The sequence below is a fragment of the Dermacentor albipictus genome, chromosome 9 (assembly GCF_038994185.2).
Source record: "Dermacentor albipictus isolate Rhodes 1998 colony chromosome 9, USDA_Dalb.pri_finalv2, whole genome shotgun sequence".
In the NCBI taxonomy this organism is placed as follows: Eukaryota; Metazoa; Arthropoda; class Arachnida; order Ixodida; family Ixodidae; genus Dermacentor; species Dermacentor albipictus.
Window position 1 is genome coordinate 102,533,830 of NC_091829.1, and position 18,508 is coordinate 102,552,337.

At 45.7% G+C, this 18,508-nt stretch overlaps 1 protein-coding gene across 6 annotated transcripts in view; it reads left to right on the forward strand.

The window, feature by feature from the left end:
* The window catches only part of LOC139049594 (phospholipid-transporting ATPase ABCA3-like), a 259,493-nt gene that overhangs the window by 106,454 nt on the left and 134,531 nt on the right, over positions 1-18,508 (forward strand). For all 6 annotated transcript variants that reach the window (XM_070525163.1, XM_070525161.1, XM_070525159.1 and 3 more), the window contains 4 exons: positions 3,337-3,492; positions 4,914-5,124; positions 16,434-16,686; positions 18,377-18,429. In XM_070525163.1, coding sequence (XP_070381264.1) covers positions 3,337-3,492; positions 4,914-5,124; positions 16,434-16,686; positions 18,377-18,429 — 673 coding nt within the window. The remainder of the gene's footprint in view (positions 1-3,336; positions 3,493-4,913; positions 5,125-16,433; positions 16,687-18,376; positions 18,430-18,508) is intronic.

Consider the following 18,508-nt stretch of genomic DNA (forward strand, 5'->3'; position numbering starts at 1 on the left):
TTTGCGGCTGATGTGGAACGGCCGTTCGGCCGCAGGCGTCACATCCAGCCAAATTTTTCGGGTTAAGGCAACAGGTCAGTAAACCAACACATGCTACCTGAAGGGATAACACCTGCCGGATTCGACACCTTCATTAAGTAATGGGCGATGAAGAAAGGAAGCCGAGGGGCCCCGTTTTAGTGCGAAATTATTAAATGCCGCCCTACGCGAATATTCGGTTTCGTCGTGGACGGCGGCTTCACCGAGCGATGGTGTCGGAAATGGCCAACGGGTCTAATAGTAAAAACGCGTCAAAAATGCATGACTTGTAATTTCTCGAGCAATTTCGCGTAGACAAAGTAAATTGATGGCTTTGAAAAGAAAATGTGGTACACTTTGGATCGGGGTGGAAGTGTATACCATACCTTCAAGGTGCGAGACAAGCACGGTTCAGAGAGGCCATCGCGCCCTCCCGGTTTTAGCTGACTAAAATGCGTGCCTATTGCGCGCGTCATTGCACACGTGGCAGCGAAGCCGATGGGGAGGAGGTGGGGCCACGTCATGAGCGCACAAACCGAGTCTATACAATGACATTTCACCAAAGCGACTGTAATTCGGATTCCCACACATAATCAGCCTCATGCGTCTTCGCCGAAAGGATGTTCAATGTCCGCCGAAAATACCACGAATGGTCGCCATAGATAGCAGTCCCAGGCTGAGTTTTAGTAGATGGGGAGGAGGTGGCGCCACGTCATGAGCGCACAAACCGAGTCTATACAATGACATTTCACCAAAGCGATTGTAATTAGGATTCCCGCACATAAACAGCCTCATGCGTCTTCGCCGAAAGGACGTTCTACGTCCGCCGAAAATGCCACGAGTGGTCGTCCTAGCTAGCAGTCCCAGGTTTAGTGTTAGTAGATGGGGAGGAGGTGGCGCAACGTCATGAACGCACAAACCGAGTCTATATAATGACTTTTCACCAAAGCGAATGTAATTCGGATTCCCGCGCACAAGCAGCCTCATGCGTCTTCGCCGAAAGGATGTTCTATGTCCGCCGAAAATACCACGAGTGGTCACCCTAGCTAGCAGTCCCAATCTTAGTGTTAGTAGACAGGCACAAGTACACAAGAAACCGGATGGGAAAAGGGCGCCACGCTAGCTCATTTTATAAGAGCGTCACACACGTAATGCGAAGACGTGGGCTTGTACTTCACCTGCCCACCAGTAGCTTTTGCATCCACTTTAATTTCCATTTTCTGATCATTTCCTTAATTAAAATTCCCCTATGCTGTCCTAGGTGTGACTTGTTGGCTTCTTATGATATGACTGTACTTGCAGAAAGCAATGGCCCAGTAATGCAAGCTAAATAACATCAATTTAAGTAACCGTAATTATTCACTTTAGAACTCGTGTTCTAATTGTGTAGTTGAAGCTGGCATAGTTCACGTACCATTTGTTCAACGAAATTACTAGGCTTATTTACATCTTCGAAAAAAAATCAATCACTTGCGTAGTTAACACTCCATTTCCGAGAGCGCTGACTCAATATGCTTATCTCCATGTTCTACGCTTCGCTACGCGGTGCCTCTGCTGCAAACACTAGTTGGATTCGTTGCTGTAGCGTAACTATCCTCCACCAAATGCTTAATCAAGGTGGCCTCACCGAAAAAGTCTACCTCCCCTTGTTCTCGCAGCCTGACGCAATGCTCAATAGAGTGGTTTGATTTAGGCTCAAAGTGCAAGAAACGTCTCTTTAGGCTAGTAAGATATTGTTTCGTAACTTAGTTTTTGTCCATTTATGCGGATATGGCTCATTATTATATTGGAGACAGGGAAGATCGAATTGCACATTTTTGCCACGACAGCGCGCGTAAATGAGCGCGACATCATATGTTTGAATGCACTGTCGCATGTTAGGTCCCCTTTGACGCAATACAAAGCCTTAATTATTACGGGGTTAAGCGTCTGATTGACTTAGAGTGCAATTCAATATTTCTTTGAATAAAGCATTGGCTAGACATCAAAGTCTTGCCAGTTTGAGCTTTTGGTTCATGCGAGAGTGATTTCATTGCGGATAAAGAATTAACTACGCTTCAAGTCTCAAGACCCTGCAGCTTGACCTTTTGGTTCACTTGAGTCCAATTGAATCTTTCCTTGCGGTAGAGAAATGGCCAGACCTCAAGTCTGAAGATTTTCCAGCTTGAGCTTTTGGTTCATTTGAGCGCACTTAAATCTTTCTTTACAGATGAAAAATTGTCTGCGCCTCAATTCTCAGGACTATGCAAGTTAAGCTGTCGGTTCATTAAATTGAAATTCAGTCGTTTTTAGAGGGATGAAAAGCTGGCTAGACCCGAGTAGGGTGTTTCAAAATGCAGACGCTGTTGGCAACTTCTTGCGAGGGCTTGAAAGCAGCCTCCCCCCCCCCCCATCTGTGTGGGCTTTATGTTCATCGTTTTATTGCATTCTCGCTTTTTCGTCATTTCCGTCTCACCAAATCTCCATTCGTGGCAGGATTTTTGCTGTTTATTATGACGATTTTATCATTAATTGTTGCAGTTATTATTAATAATTCTTGTAGTATTACTAATTATTGTGCCGAATAATACGATTAGCATTCCTAGGGAACTCCACTCACTGTCGGGGGCACAACTCTCAATCTACATCACGAACCGACTTGGAAAACTGGGCAGTCCTTGGTCGAATGAGTAGCGCATGGGGCTGGTGCGCTGCGGGAACAGGGTTCGAAACGAATCATTGCATTGAGTTGTGTATCGATATGCCGCGTTTCAACGAGCCTCTTTGATGCCGGCTTTGGCCACCGGAGTTACGGCACCAGGCACGTGGCACCCAGTATGTAACGGTCTTCCATAAACCTTTTTTACTCCGCCTTAGAGCCCTGAGCATGCGCAAATCAGTCTCTACTGTTATTCAGTGAAGCTCTTTGATACTAATTTGGGTCACTGCGTATGTGCTATTGGGTGTATGACACTACGCAATGAACCTCTTGGACTTTAACTTGGGTAACTCGACATGTGCCACTGGATATATGGGCCGCTCTACAATGACAAAAATGATCCTCCAAATTTGTCTCACATTCTGCGGAAATAAATGCGCGTCATACGGAAGCTTTACGGCAGCCTCACTGGATGGCGCAGTATGTGCAGTAAGAAACGCGGGAAAATAGTCCGGCTGCTTAGATGTTTCGGCGTTGGCCATCACTTCTGTCGCCACATTGCTTGAACGCTAATCGCATTGACGTCAACGTTCAGGGGCAGTCTGGTTCTGCCGGATTTACACATTTCAGGAAATGAACATTTAAACAGCTCACCGTATATTCTTTCACTTCTTTTGCAGCTTAAGAAAGGACACAATGACAGGCTCATGAGTTCAATCCAGGAGACACTGCGTGTGGTCGGGCTGGAAGACAAGGTGTACAACATGCCCAGCGAGCTCATTGGCGGCATGAAGCGAAGGCTGAGCATAGCGATGACTCTTGTTTCCGATCCAGAGGTACGTTCGGCAACAAAGTGTCGTTGCGCTGCTAAGCACGAGGTCACGGTTTGTATTGCCGGCCGCGGTTCTATGGAGCCGAAATGATAAAACGTTCGTGTACTTAGATTTGGACACAATTTCAAGGACCCCAAGGTGGTAGAAATTTCTCGCAATTCCCTCTATACGGAGAGCCTCATATTCATATCGTGGTATTAGCAGGTAAATTCCGGACTATTAAAGGACAGCTGAGGGACTCAATTTTCTCTAATCACAATCATATGAAGCAAGCAAATTATTAAGCCCAGAAAAGCATTGGGAATACAACAATTAACAAGTCCAACAAATCATATATTTGTTCCTACTGCAACCATAAGAGGGTTATCGCAGGTTCTCGCTTATGATTTATTGGAGTTGATGGCCTGTCTACATCTGAAATGTAGAAATTATAAGCCTGTAGGCTTACTGGATTGAGCGCTTTATCGATTTAGAGTGCAATTCAAGCTTCTCGACTATATTCAAGCAATATAGTCGAGGTATATTGAAAGATCAGGGTTCTGTGGTGACAAACCGTCATCGCAGCGAGAACAGTTTTAGAGCGCAGCTCTAAACAGAAAGAAATCCATCGCGAAGAGAGCAGGAGGAGGAAAGCGGAGAAGGGCGCAACCGAACCATGAGGCGAAAAGCGGAGGAGGAGGGTATGGCGAAAGGCATGATAAGAAAAGCATAGTGCCATGCAATAAGGACTTTACGGCGGCGATGGCCATGAGATGGCGCCAGAGTAGCGCGCGTGGTCTCTTAGCCGATGACATCACTGACACCATTGTATGGAAACAAAGCCCTGCATGAGCGGAAGTTTTCCTGCGGCAGCCGCTGTGAATCTCGCCCACGCGCTGCCACTCGAGCTTTGCCATTTAGCGAGGCCGTCGCGCTACACTTCGCTCCCTTTGCAAAGTGCTGCACAAGACAGACGGTCCGCACCAGCCACTATACTGTGAAAAAAATACATGTATAGAGTTGCTCTCAAATTTGTATTAGTGAGTATCGTAATCGTCGGTGAACTTCTTTTTTTGGATGCGAGAAAATGGCGAAAGCAGGAATGTTTTAGAATATGACACCGTTTCTGCGATGCGAGCATTTTTTGATAGGGCGGTGACGTGGGGTGTTCCTCAGCTTGTGTATTTTAGTGTGAGCGACTGAAACTGACGAGTAGCAGGGCAAACTTCGGTGGCAATTTTGTGCACAAAAAGACACGTATTGGCTCTCAGAAAACGATCACACACTTCTAGACGAATATTCTATCAATATAACCCTTCTGATTATTTTCCTTCAGTGTCTGTTCGGAGCACTCCACGTATCTAAACTTGAGCAGAGCGATTGACTATAGATATCCAGCCAGGTCTGGTGGGTGTGGGAGGACATGAAACCGGATTTTTTCCCAGGTGCTGATTCTCGACGAGCCAACCGCGGGCCTCGATCCGGAGACGAGGCGGATCGTGTGGGATACATTGCAGAACGTAGGCAAGAAGAAAACCCTTCTAATCTCTTCTCACGACATGGAGGAAGCTGACGCCATCGCAGACCAGATAATCATCATGGCTTCTGGTGTGGTTGTTTGCAGTGGATCGACGGCTTTTCTCAAAAGAGCAAGTGGTATGCTTCTGAAGCCACAGTTAATAGTACTAATATTTATTGAATGTTACTGGCTGTTTCATGGCGGCCCAGCTATTCGTATATGAGGTGCGCGCATGGAAAGAGACTGCAGTTAAAGGAAAGTGCGACATACAGAACGGCAGACAAAGAAACGCCCACTGTCGGGAACATGGTTGTACCCCGTTTTTATGGGACACAATCAAGCTGCAAAACATAACTTTTGTAGGTACCCAGACAAGCGTAAAGTAGGCTTGGTAGTTTTGCGATGGCTTGTGGTAAACTAACGGCAGCACATAAACGCAGCTCCATGTTCTCAACTGCTTCTGCCACATGTCTGGGAGTTCTTTATGTAGTACATTTCCCTAGGTTTGAGGCGGAGTATCTTCTATTCAAGGTATCGCTTTTTCCACACGAAGAAGCACCTAGACCTCCGGTATCATTTCGAATAATAGCGACCTGTGCATGTCCTCCAGATCGTGAAAACAAGAACAACTTTAAAGGGACATTTCAGAAATCCGCCTCAGTTAGCTTAAATGGTCTCATTTTTTTGACACACACTAAATTAACGAGAAATATTTACATACAACGGAAGGCGCACACTAGCCCGTCTTCGATATTCTAGATGCGTGAATCAGGCGAACTAATGTTGTGACAGGTAAATGGCAGAACGCAGGAACATCTATTATGCCTACACAATCAGTCCTGGATGCAAAAGAAGTCGCCAGGCACAGCTTGGTATGATTGAGACACCGAACAGTCGAGGTGGTAAGAGATTTTATATTCGTGCTTACTTATATGCTATGTCGCTATTGGCGCCATGCCATCGAGCTTTGCATACTGACAACTACGTTAAACCACCCCTGTAAGCCACCGATATCCTATCACCGGGAAGGTACACTTCATTCGACCACGTCTCCACATGAAACCTAATCGGCGTTCTACTAACATTTATTTTGCGAGTATAAAGTTTATTTTGGAAATATCAAGGGGCCGATATCTTATTGACGCTAATTCAACTTTAGAATTAAAGTCTTTATGTACATTACATCGTTTCATCGTATAGACATATGGGCTTCGTCATTCCTGGTTCCTTCATTTGAGGTTTTCTTGAAGAATTATTTAAGGTGCTGTATTGGGGTGGAGGAGGGATTACGTAAAGTTTTATGGGTAGATTTCTTGCAACAAAGTCGTCAAAGACTTCCCGAGATTTATTGCGTTTGAAATTCCATTCGCATTGAAAGTGGTGCTTTTGCAGAAGTAAACGGTGGGATCCTAGGTCCAAATTTGACAGTGAAGGCTCGCCGAAAAGTTTGAGATCATTGTTATTCCGAAACATAGTAGCCCGTGGCTATCTTGCGTGGCGCGACTGATCACGTGGCGTCTAATTCATGTAACAACATGACGAAAATAATTTTCTCAGACTCCACATGAATAGTCTCCCCCTCGCCACATAGGTTTTTCAAAAGAGTTACGTTTTGGGCGAGTTGGTTGTACGTGGTTCTTGTTAGACTTTTGCGCGCACAAAGACAGGACGTCGAATGAAGAAGGGACACACAACATGTGCAAACTTCAACGGGCTTTTAGTGTGATAGCGACATATATAAACGCTTCCACAATCAGAAAAAAAAAACAGGATGCGAGGAAAACAAACAAAACCACGTGCAAAACTGCATAACCACATGTGCCACTGAAACCAAACGTTGTCACTGTCATACCTCCAGAAACCTCACTTTCTTATGACCTAATGCTACAGACAGGGCATCAACAGAACTATGATCATGCCGAAAGAATTTCTCTGGCCTACACTGTCTCCCTGGTTAAGCGATCTATGGGAGAAACTAATATCGTGCATCTGTGAAAGATAGGATAACAACCATTGCATGACTTGCAGTGTTCTGCCACGTGGCCTTCGATGCCTTGCTTTACCTTGCCGCGATGTTCTGCAAGCCTCTCGTTTACGCATCGGCTGGTTTGACCGCTATAACACTTGCCGCAGGACAAGGGAACCCGATGTACTACACCTGCATTGCATACAACGAACTTGTTTTGATGCTTTTTCATGCAACAACATTTTAGTTTCTCATTCTTAATTGGGCAGCTTTTCCTGCAAAGTCTCAAGTTTTTGGGGAGCCGAGAACACGGCTTTGACATCAGAGCGAGGTACTATCTTCTTTAGGTGATGTGATATTTTATGGAATTATGGAATGACAACCATTCTTTTTTGCTTCTATCTTCTTTTTTTCCAGTTTCCCGAAGCGAGTATTATGTTTCCGCGTGTTCAGATTACAGGTTGAAACGGTCACGTTTGCATCCCATGACTACATCTATTCTTCGTATTTCCTGCTGCGATTTAATCTTGCAACTTTCGCTAATTTATTATGCTCAGTGTGGCGGGTGCAACTTCCAGTAGGATGAGTACGCTGCGCTTTCTTGTCGTAGGCATGTGCACTACTGTGAGCGCGATGTACCTGACCTTGTTGTGAGGGCGTTCCGCCCCTCGGCGACTACTGCGAGCATTGCATTGAATATGTCCTTGATAGTAAATCTGCTATGGCAACAGGAAGTGAAACGCGCTAGCGGGAACTCAAAACTATACACTAGATATTCTGTAGACCTATGCACGCAGATAGTGAGCATTTATTAGAGGTCACATAATCCAGCGGCGATATCCTTCCCACTTTACGGCAACAAGTTCAGGTTGAGACTTAGATTATTTATGATGCATATTTGTACTTTTTGAGTAAATGTGGATATTGACACATGTACTTGCTTCTTTCTCGTGTGAGCGCGTTTCACTGCCTAACACCTAACCCAACTAACGTATGTGCGCATAGTATAAAACATCATGTTCTATACGCATCTATGAAATACAGATGGCTAACCGGGACGTGCCTAACGGGTGGGGAAATAATATTTGGTGGGAAATGGAACTCGTTCATAACGGTCTCACGCCGTCGTATATGCGGTAACTCTGTTGTGGATCAGGCGTTGCTTCGCTTGACAAGGTACTAGTAATAGTAGCACAGAACATTTATTGAAAAGAAGAACGAGCGTTGAAGCTAGTCGTGCTTCGTCGCTCGCCGGCTGCCAGGCTTCTTCAAGCCCTGCAGCCGCAATTGAGTGCTGTGCCCGTCCTACCAGCATCAAATACTCGAGCGGATCTGAGCGGGTTGCACAGTTTCCCATTAGTGGGATTGAAAATGAGCGGGAAGCTGGCTGTATGTGGGCATACCCCAGCTGTGTAAGGTAAGGATGCGTACTATTTACGGTGAGCAGATCTATACTGGTGTAGACTGGGATGGATGGCATGTCATAGTCTAAGATGGGAGTGATTAAGTCATGGCCTGGAGTGCTTGCCAGGCCGCAGCATCTTCGCGAGTTAGTGTTTAGCGCAGAGGTGGTACCGTATAGCGAGTTGAGGAATAGTGATGTACGGGATGAGTGTTAGGTAAGTCTCTAGACAAGTCTCAGCCAGAGTTTCTCTGCACAGTGGGAGACTGGTGTGCGCTAGGGGCGCGCTGCACAGGGCTAGATTAGTGTGCGCTAGGACACAGGTGTTCGCCTGCTCATTGCAGCGTAGAGAATGGTAGGCCGTAGCCCATGACAGAATAAATGTGGCGGGTGTTGTTTGTAGTGAGTGGAATACGTGGCGAGCTTTGTAAGAAATCTCGCTGGCGTAGTTGCAGCATGCTGCTCGGGAGCACGAGAAAATGATGACGCAGTCCTATTGCGGCTGAGGCGCTGTAGGTAGCTCAATGGCAGTTTCCCCCGCTTCCGTAATGAAAGTATGTTGTACCGTGGCTGCAGTAATTTATTTTTCCTCGCCGTATACTCCGCTCAGAAGGTGCGCAGAGAGCGGAAGATTGGCAACAGCATCCACGTTTAGGGCGCTAAGGTGTCCTCCGTGTTCGAGAGTCAAAGCTCGTGTCCTAGCTTGTCTTAAATCAGCATGACAAGTAGGGTGCATGCTTCTGGTGATAGGCGGCATGTGAATTAAACTGCGGAGGCGAAGTACAATCATGAGAAGGAATGGAGAAGTGTGTAAGGTACGTCGTAATATCTCAAAGATGTGTCGCCCGGTGGCTAGTCGTTGTAACCTTTGCAGCTCATTAGCAAGGTAAGCATCTGTACGTTCTGTGGAAGTATTGGGAACTGTAAGTGCTTCTAGCCGTAACATGACCTTCAGGTTGGCCGTCCAATCTGTTTCTTGTATGCTGTTCTTCAGAGATGATCGAGGGTCTCGATTTGTACTCTCCTCAGTGGGAGATAAAGAGTGGGCCATTGGAGGCAACTGATAATGAGTGCCTGTATCAGTCATAGGATGTCATTCTGCTTACGACCATGCTTCCTGTTGGTGACGCGACAGACCACACGAAGAACTTGTATGGTGGAGTGTGGTAGGCGTTGCTGAGCGAGGCCAGCTCCACTGTCAGTTTCTATTTTCACGCCAAGAATACAGAGCTTGCTCACCCGGGGGATACGTGTGGCAGTCGTGAGGACTGTAGTATCGGTCGGTATCAGGCTTGCTTTCCCTCAGGGTTTGCACGTTACCAATAGAAGCTTGTGGAACGCCCTGAAGTGCTCTGCGTGCCATCTAGTTCTGCACCTTGTTGGCTGCATGTTGTACGTAATTCAGCCCGTATGTAGGGTTTGTTTGATGCCTCGTATGACACTAAGACTGGGAACCTCGTCATGGCAATGTTGAATTGCACTGATGAAAGCACTGCGCCCAGCAATGTGTCCGTGCTGTGTGCGTGGGGAGGTGGTGTCTGCAAGTGTTCAATGCTGACAGTGGTTGTATGGTTGATGTTTCTTAATTTAGCGACGGCGATAATGATTGTGCGGTTCCACAAGTGATGTCGTTTAAGTTGGATTTACAAGATGGAAAGGACCAGCGGTTTTATAGGCGCACGAGCATGATGTCGTTGAATGCCACCGAATCACGCCTCTTACAATAAAGCACTGACGATCTGCTTGCGCGCGAGTCGTTGGAGCCGAGCCATATCACGCTTGCATGCGGACTGATTACGTGATCGGTTCTGTCATGTGAACCCAGCTATTTGCTTTCTATAGTGATACAGGGTGCAACATTGTGAAAAGTTCCCTTAAGAAAAAAGAGACGGCAATTCTTTTTCTACTGTTCATTCTAACGTTGTCGAGGACTTCTTACTTTAGTTGGAGTAAAACATCTTGGTGGGAAAGGTTTGGCCGGAAACCACACATAGTATCTTGGGCGAGATGTTGGTCTTCTAGGGGATGTTTAAGGTTCTTGTGAACAATGTGCTCAAAGAGGCTCGATTGCGCAACATTTGGACAACACACACAGAAGAGAAACATACACCACAGAGCGCTTGTAGTGTGCGTTCTCTTCTGTGTGTGTCGTCCAAATGTTGCGCAATCGAGCCTCTAATATGCTATACCAACACGCCCAGTCCACAATCTGTGCTCAAAGCGCTATTCCAAGTAAGCGTTCAGTGATATGGTACGATATGGGATGTAGGTTTGTTAGACAGGGCATTTTAGCCGGTTTGGGCATTAGCACTATTTTAACGGGCTTCCACCCAGTCGGTAAGCATCCCGTTTCCCAATGTTTGTTGGGAAGGTGAAGGTAAAACCGGCAAGGAGTCGCCGTCAAGGTTCCGGGGCATTTATTGGTGAATAACTCCTGACAAGACGTCATACTGTGAGTGCATCTTTTGTGAGCTCGCATAAGTTCGCGCGAATTGATTGGCATGTCGAGTGTCTTATTCGCAAATCTCCTATATACCGAAGTAGTTTCACAGTTGAGACTCGATTTCTTTATTTATTCATAATACTTCACAGGCCCGCTGAAGGGCATTGATGAAAGGGGGTAATAGTTTGTACAGAATGGAACAATGTGGCATAAAGAAAACAAAGAAAGAAAAGTCGCAAAACAAAGGTTCTTTGCACTTACTGTGTACTTCTCCTCAATATCTTTGGGGAAATTAATCGGGGCTAGTTGAAAAATTCGCTGCATGGTGTACTGGCTGTGCCGCTTGTTTTGAGTGGCATCCAGAAGGTGCCGGACACCGTTTACTGAGCAACACTACCCTGCGGAGGAGTACACCCCAGACGTTAGTTTTGTCGCGGAGGACGATCGGCGAATGTCTCAGTGGCAGCAGTAAGGGCTGCGATGCAGAGTTTGGAACGTCTGCTGTATTTCTGTTAGCGTCATCACTTGACAAAACAGTTTTGGGCTTTCCGTTGAGGCAGAAAATGGGTATCAACTGCTGAGTTATCGGTCGTGAGTAGTTTGTTTTTCGAGTGTTCAGAAATTGTGTCTTGGATGCATTTGATCTTTTCCTCAAGTTTGTCGATCGCGATAAGTCAGATGGCCAGAGGTTCATGTCTGAGGGCTGTCAAGTGTATTAGGTTGGTGGCTCCAAATAATTGCGTGGGAGAGAAAAAATATCTCTGGAAAGCCAGGGAGGTTGAGCAAAGCTTGTTCTTGTTAGATACCCTGGACGGAGGGAAGGGGTAAGGCAACAAATATCAGAAGAACGGTAACAGTCGGCGCTTCTAATGTTTATGGCGAAGGCCTGTAGACCACAGGAACCTGAGTATCGGTAATAAATGGTGTTCGTTTGTTGGGAGCACTGGCCTAGAACGTTTTGTTCAGAATGTACAATTGGTGGAGCGCTATGCACATGATTTGCTTGTGTGTTTGAGGGTCTAATCAGCTGCATGTACCGCACGTGGGACTGTTGGCCATTTCAATAAGGAACGCACAGGTCTGTGTAAATGCAACAACAAGCGAGAGCAGCAAACGGCGGTAATCCAGGAGCTAGATGCAGCTGTGTATCTGGAGGCAAAGAAGGTGAGCTACTCATGGTGGGAACACGCGAGTTACACAGGATCAATATGCGTTAATGAGACATACAGAGCAGCTCAGCCATAGAATCAGCTGACGAAAGCAGAATCAAAACAAATCGGCCACTTTTATGTGGAGATGGGTGACTTCATTGTTGTGTCAATCCGCTGGTATCGCAGTGGCCCAGGAGCCACTGGAAGGTTGTGTCATGCCCCTGTCCTGGTTGCGATGCTAATGATAGGTCCGTCAAATTTCTGAGACAAGTTGTTCCTTTGTTTCCATGATGCATTTTCTGAATTAGAACTTTATTTCATGTATTGTGGCGTGAGGTACGCGGAGATTACTGCCCATCGTCTCATATTGCAATGCAGCAGCCCGTGGGCGCAGTCGGTCGGTCAGTGTTAAGTCAGGGTACGTCTCTTGACTCATGCTGTCGCCCATTTTGGTAGAATGTTGCGAATTAGCGAGAATGGCGAGTTGATGATACTGTAATGTTTCATATGAAGGAGAACTTTGCCTATGGCCGTGTTTCTGATGTAGCCCCACGCGGCATGCGTGGCGTTGAAGTGACCTAGGATGAGTAGTCAATTAGTGCTTGCTAGCTGCTTCATCTAGCGAAGGACCTGGTCTAGGCGGCCTAACTTCTTTTGGAGCGGTACATATGCTGAGAACGTAGAGACTGTACTTACCATTTCCTTAAGGTACAATCTTCATAAGGGCATGATCGATTACAGAGTCCGTGAGGGTATTTAGAATGGTGGCCAGTGGTGTACCTGTCAGGATGCCGTGCGTGAATCTTGGGCAGCGTGCGTTTGGCATACTGAATTGGTAGGTTGCGTGCCTCTTTAAGGTTGATAACCCTGGTGGGCTTCGTTGAATGTCATTGTTGCCGAGAAGAGCCGCGACAATTGCAATGTCAAAGATGGGTGTTGTTCTTCGCCGAGCTTAGCCCTGTTGCTTACTGTTTGTGCGAATTCTAGCAGGGTCGCTTTGCGTTGGAGGTACACTCTGCGTTCGCTTTGTCATTTGTTTTTCATAAGAACGCCCTCGTGGTTGAGTGTTGTCATGTCCTGACAGAGATTAGATGATTACAGGGGTTTGTTCCTCCAAATACTTATGTGTAAGATAACGTAATGATGGATTTTTGCGGGGCCATGTAGAGACAAAGTACAACGAATTATGAAACGCCATGATAACTGCTATCCTATATTCGATGTTTGATTTTCGATCTCGATCCTTAGCGAAGCATCCCATACTATTTATTTCCAGAATTAATGCGTGTGCCTTTAGCTTCATTTTTTCTCTGTTGCATAAATGACGCATATTTATGACGGACAATGAGGCATCGAGATCGTTTAGTGGGGCTTTCAGGCCTTCAAGGGTGCGGGTTGATAAATGAATTGAAATGAAATATGGTGTCATGGACTTACGATTCCATTCGCGACCTTAAAGTTATCTGTTAATGCGCCGACGCTCCTTATTTCAAAAATTGATTTTAAGCTTATCAGGGGGCGGCGTTTCCCTGCGAACATTTATGCTTATCAGTGGGGCCATAAACGTATCCTGAAATAATTTACATGGGTATACTGTCATGCATTGCTGGGTAATTTACCAAATATGGTTCGTGCACAATGAAGAATAATACAGATTCCCGTTGCCGAGGCGCCCTTATTAAGCCTTTTATTTATCTGACTATTGCCATTATAAATAACCTCACACCAAGAAGAAGACAAAGCGTGAGGCTATGCTATTTAAAACTGCATGACATCACGATGCCTTATGCACAGCAAGGTGTTTTTTTATTGCGACATCATGAACAGGGTGCCTTTTAAGCTGCACCAAAATTTTTAAATATTGCCTATTGTAGATGGCACGATACTAACCCTTGATCTAAATTGCTTGATAAGGCGGCCATTAAATGAAAATGTTCAATAATAAACGTAATTACGGTAATGAATTTCTAATGAATTACTTTACGCGACATGTTTCAATGCACGAATTATAACCACTTAGTTCGCAAGGCGTACACACTTAGAAGAAATTCTCTGGGCGGCACTATGGTTGCGAGATATTAATTTTCAATGTGTGCGTCGAAATGCATTGGTGTTACAGTTACTTCTGTGCTTCGAGGCATAAAACAGCGGTTTCTAAAGATGTAGCTGCAACACCGGAAGGTTAGCAGCAAATGCCATCAAGGCCTGGCTCACCGCGAGTCCACATCTGAAAGCTTCTAAACACGTTGAAACGAACATAAAGCGAGCCATAGCCCCGTAGAACGCGAAATTCGGGCTGAATGGGCTGCTTGCATGCGCCCGATGCGAACGAGACGCGGGCCAGGCTACCCGAGTTCCAGAGTAGCTATATTGTCACGTGGTAGTGACGGTGAAGAAAGAAGCAATACGGTGGAATACAAAACTAGCTTTTATTGGGCGAACCTGTGCCCACAAAAACACGCTACACTTATAGCACAACGATAGCGGCGAACACGGTCGGCGATCGTCGGAAAACTGATCAGCGGGTCAAGCGCGTCGGCTTTTATAGATCAGTCGTCGAATGTTCCAGATTAACTGATGGGACCCGCGTGTCTTCCACAAAGTTCTACACCATTCGTGTCACGCGATGAAATCTGATAACACAAGGTTCGGCGACAACAGACACGCGGATAGAAGCGTCGATAACTTTCCAGAAACGTCGGATACATGCAGGCGCGTCCCTCGCTGTGCGATTACAGTTGTTAAGCGGCGAAACGTGGTTGCCCGATAAAGATAAGTACACGTGTCAATATCAAAAAAGAAAAACAAACGACAATCACACCTAGTAAAGGAAAATTATGTTTTTCTTAGCCTACGCATGCGCAAGGGAGCCCTCATGGCCGAAGCTCAGGTCTGCCCATCATTACCATGCTGTATGAGCTACTCCTCGTACAGCACCTGTCGGAACCAGGAGCGTTTTGTGCCCGCTCTTCGCTCCGTCTTTACTTCCGTCTACCTTCCCCTAGTGCAGGGTAGCAAGCTTGAGGCTTTAACTCTGGTTAACCTCCCTGCTTTTCTCTCATCTGCATCTCTCTCTCTCTGTAAACACCAGCGCCAGAGTTCCCCTCAGTAATAGTAGAATGGAACTCTATGGTTCTCACATGTTCTAAAAAAGGTGGAGGGGAGAAGCGATGACGAAGGCCAGTTGTGGATAGGGTGGTCATAGGTGGCAGAGAGCGCGGCGGCGTGCTGCGCGCGCTTAGGGCGAGAGGGCTTGCTGCGTCGCTGAGGGAACAAATGTATTTGCGGGTTCCAGAATTGAATCACCTGTATACATTACGTGCAGTTCATGACCTGGACATCGAAGAATGTCCCTCGTGCCACAAACTCTCCCAAGCGTCAGGCAGAAGGTCATTTTTTTACAATTTAGACTACTTTCCTCAAGCCTTTATGAATGAGCGTTGACAAGTGATAGACTTGAACGTTTTTCTTGCTGAGCTTCGGTATTAAGACCGAAGTTTTGGCTAAATATTTTCGGCAAACACTGGATGATATGCATCAAGCATCATTTCTTGATTAAAAGCAGAAACACGGGACAAAGAAGACGAAGTTCGCCACGCCATAGTATTCTCAGATAATCGCCTTCCAATTTCGTCCGTATATTGGCAAATACTTCATAGTGGATATGACCTAGCGACAGAGAACAAACAAACGAACAAACAAACAAGCAAACAAACAAACAAACAAACAAACAAACAAACAAACAAACAAACAAACAAACAAACAAACAAACAAACAAATAAACAAACACAAACAAACACTCGTTTTCTTTTGAAACTACGGTCAGAGTAGATATACCTATGCAAGATCTCCGGCTGCAGTGGCATCACACATGTAATGCACGGCAAATACAGATGCTGGTACTTTACCACGTGCTTTTACCACGTGCTTTTGCAGTGTAGCTCATACTGAGCGCAATAGTACCTGTGTGAATCACGTATGATAATAGGATAATAGTTACCTGTACAAGTTCCAAAAAGCCCTAGGTGGCTTGGCGTAAAGCCCAGTTCAGTGAATTAGCCTGGCGTGCCCTTCTATTGCTAGATATTCACGCCAACTAGTTCTTCTTTTAGTTGATTTTGCTTATTCTTGGTGCATGTTGCGCCTTTAGGTAAGAAATAAACATTTTTGATGTATTTATCATCCTTAAAAGGATAGCCATGCATATCTTGATATCCTTGCTGGAACTAATACTCGTGCAAGCTATGCGTGTCACACCTACTTTGTGTCGGACGGCCAATTCATTCAATCCTAAATGCACCTATTTACATAGAAGAGCTTCGTCAAAGATCTCCTAGTGACATCAGGAAGTGACATCATCAACGTCTGGTCAGTAGAGTAAGCGCGGCAGCTATGCTGGGCCAATTTCACAGTTGAAACCATATTCGTGTATAGGAGCCGTGTAACGACTACTTGTCCCTGATTGTGTTTTGTATTTCACGCAGGCGGCGGATACAAGCTGACGTTCTCCAAGGTGGCGAATGCTTTCAAACTCAATGACGTCATGAACATCGTCCGCCATGCTGTGCCTGAAGCAATCGTCGATGACGACAAGCAGGAAGAGGTGTCCATCGCACTGGGCACTTTGGACAACGAGGGATTTCCTGCAATGTTCAGGGCACTGGAAAGTTCTCTTCAACGACTTGGCATTGCAAGCATCGGTGTGACCGTTGCCTCGATGAAGGACGTTTACCTGAAGTAGGTTTCACTGCATTGCAATGCATTATTGCGGCAATGTTTTAGGTAGGCATGGTTATTACACGACAACTTTATTTTATGTTTGGCTCTACAACAGGAGTGAAATAAGAAGTTGCTGCAGAGCAGCTTGACAGGGCTCCTTTGACTTGAGCCGCAGTGAGTCGCATGATTCTTTACAGAAAACAAAGACGATCACGCGAAGTACACGTGCACAGAACTGCACCTTGTCGTTAGAAATAATCAGCCTAGCCAATAGTAGGGCGGAAACAAAAAATAATATAGAAAAGAAAGAAAATACAATGGCAGTCAAAACGACAAGCATGCACTAATTCATCAATTTAGCAATAATATTATCATGTCAAGTAGTTCGGAATATCAACTGAGGAAGGTCACTGGGTACGTGGAAGCTTCGGTGTCTTCTGTTAGTTTCAAGAGATGTTGAGCTTAAGATATGGCGTAGTAATTACACGTTGAGGTTCCTATTATCAGTAGGCACTCGTGGTGTTTAAACAGCTGAACATTTGAGCTCTTTGATAATGAGAGCTCTGCGACTGAAAGCCATGTTTTAATGGACAATGATACTGCTATAGGGAGATGTGCAGATGAGATGGTTTATTTACAGAATATACAAGGACGATAAAAGTAGGGCAGCAACAGCAGAGATGGCTGTCGATAATTCTTGCTTCGTCTTCCTCTTGTACGCTCTATGCTTCAGCATCTTCTTCATCCACAGGAAAACTGGCTCATAACCCTCATAACACTCATACTCTTCGGCAGCAAAAGCACCGACTCGGTGTAGGTGAACGGGGGGTACATGAAAAAAACGTGCAGGAAAGGTATTGAGGAGTCTCCTGGGCATGATAAAGCGCAGGACGGACAACGTGTGGAATGTCCATGCGGGGACAAGCAGGCGGTGATAAAGGCGGCAGTGGAGCGATTTCGTAAGAACGGTCACTTGGATGGCGGCTCACACGAAATGAGCAGGTTTTAGGGATTGTCAGGCACGTGCTGCTGGGGCCACAGGAAGAAGAGCAATCCAGAAACAAAAGTGGGTGGGACTGTGGTGGCTGTTGCAGCGAGACTGCCGGTGTATTTTCGGGGACGCAGAAAATCGATTCCTTGCAAGTTGACGTGCATCGTCGGTATGGGCAATAGTCTCTAGAGCACACTCACTCGGAGGGTAACCATAAAAAGGAACCAGGGGGTCCATGGGTAAAGTAGGGCTGCGAGCGTATAAGAGGAAAGGGGGTGAAAACTAGTGATCTCATGTGGTCTCAGAAGCTAAAGTATAGGCCCTACACTTTAGCTTCTTCTACATCCGCAGGACAACTGGCTCATAACAGTATTGCAAGTCATCACACGTTTAATATGATTGTGAATATCAAGAAAGCGAGTATTGTGGCTCTCCCCCTTTAGCAGACAAGTATAATATAGTTCTGTGCGGATTACCTGGAAGTTCTTCCACATTTCATAGTCACCTTCACCGAGCATCATAAGCGCGGGGAGCCTATTATAAAGTGTAAAATGTGGCGTTTTTCTTTCGTTTTCGACCACGCAAGCGACGCAATTACAGATTCGGAAAACGAGACAAGTAACTCCTTCAAAAGGATCGAAAGGCTCCATTTTATGAATGTGCAGATCTAGCCCAGTGGAATTTGCACAGCATAGTTGTCCGGTTTTTTTTTTACAGGATAAACTTGGACTGGGCCCCAGGTGGGAAAGAACGAGAACATGAGGTAGAAGGTATGAAATTATTTTTGTTTTCAAGTATAACTTTTGCCGATAGCATTCAGTTTATTCGTCTCAATACAACAGGCTTATC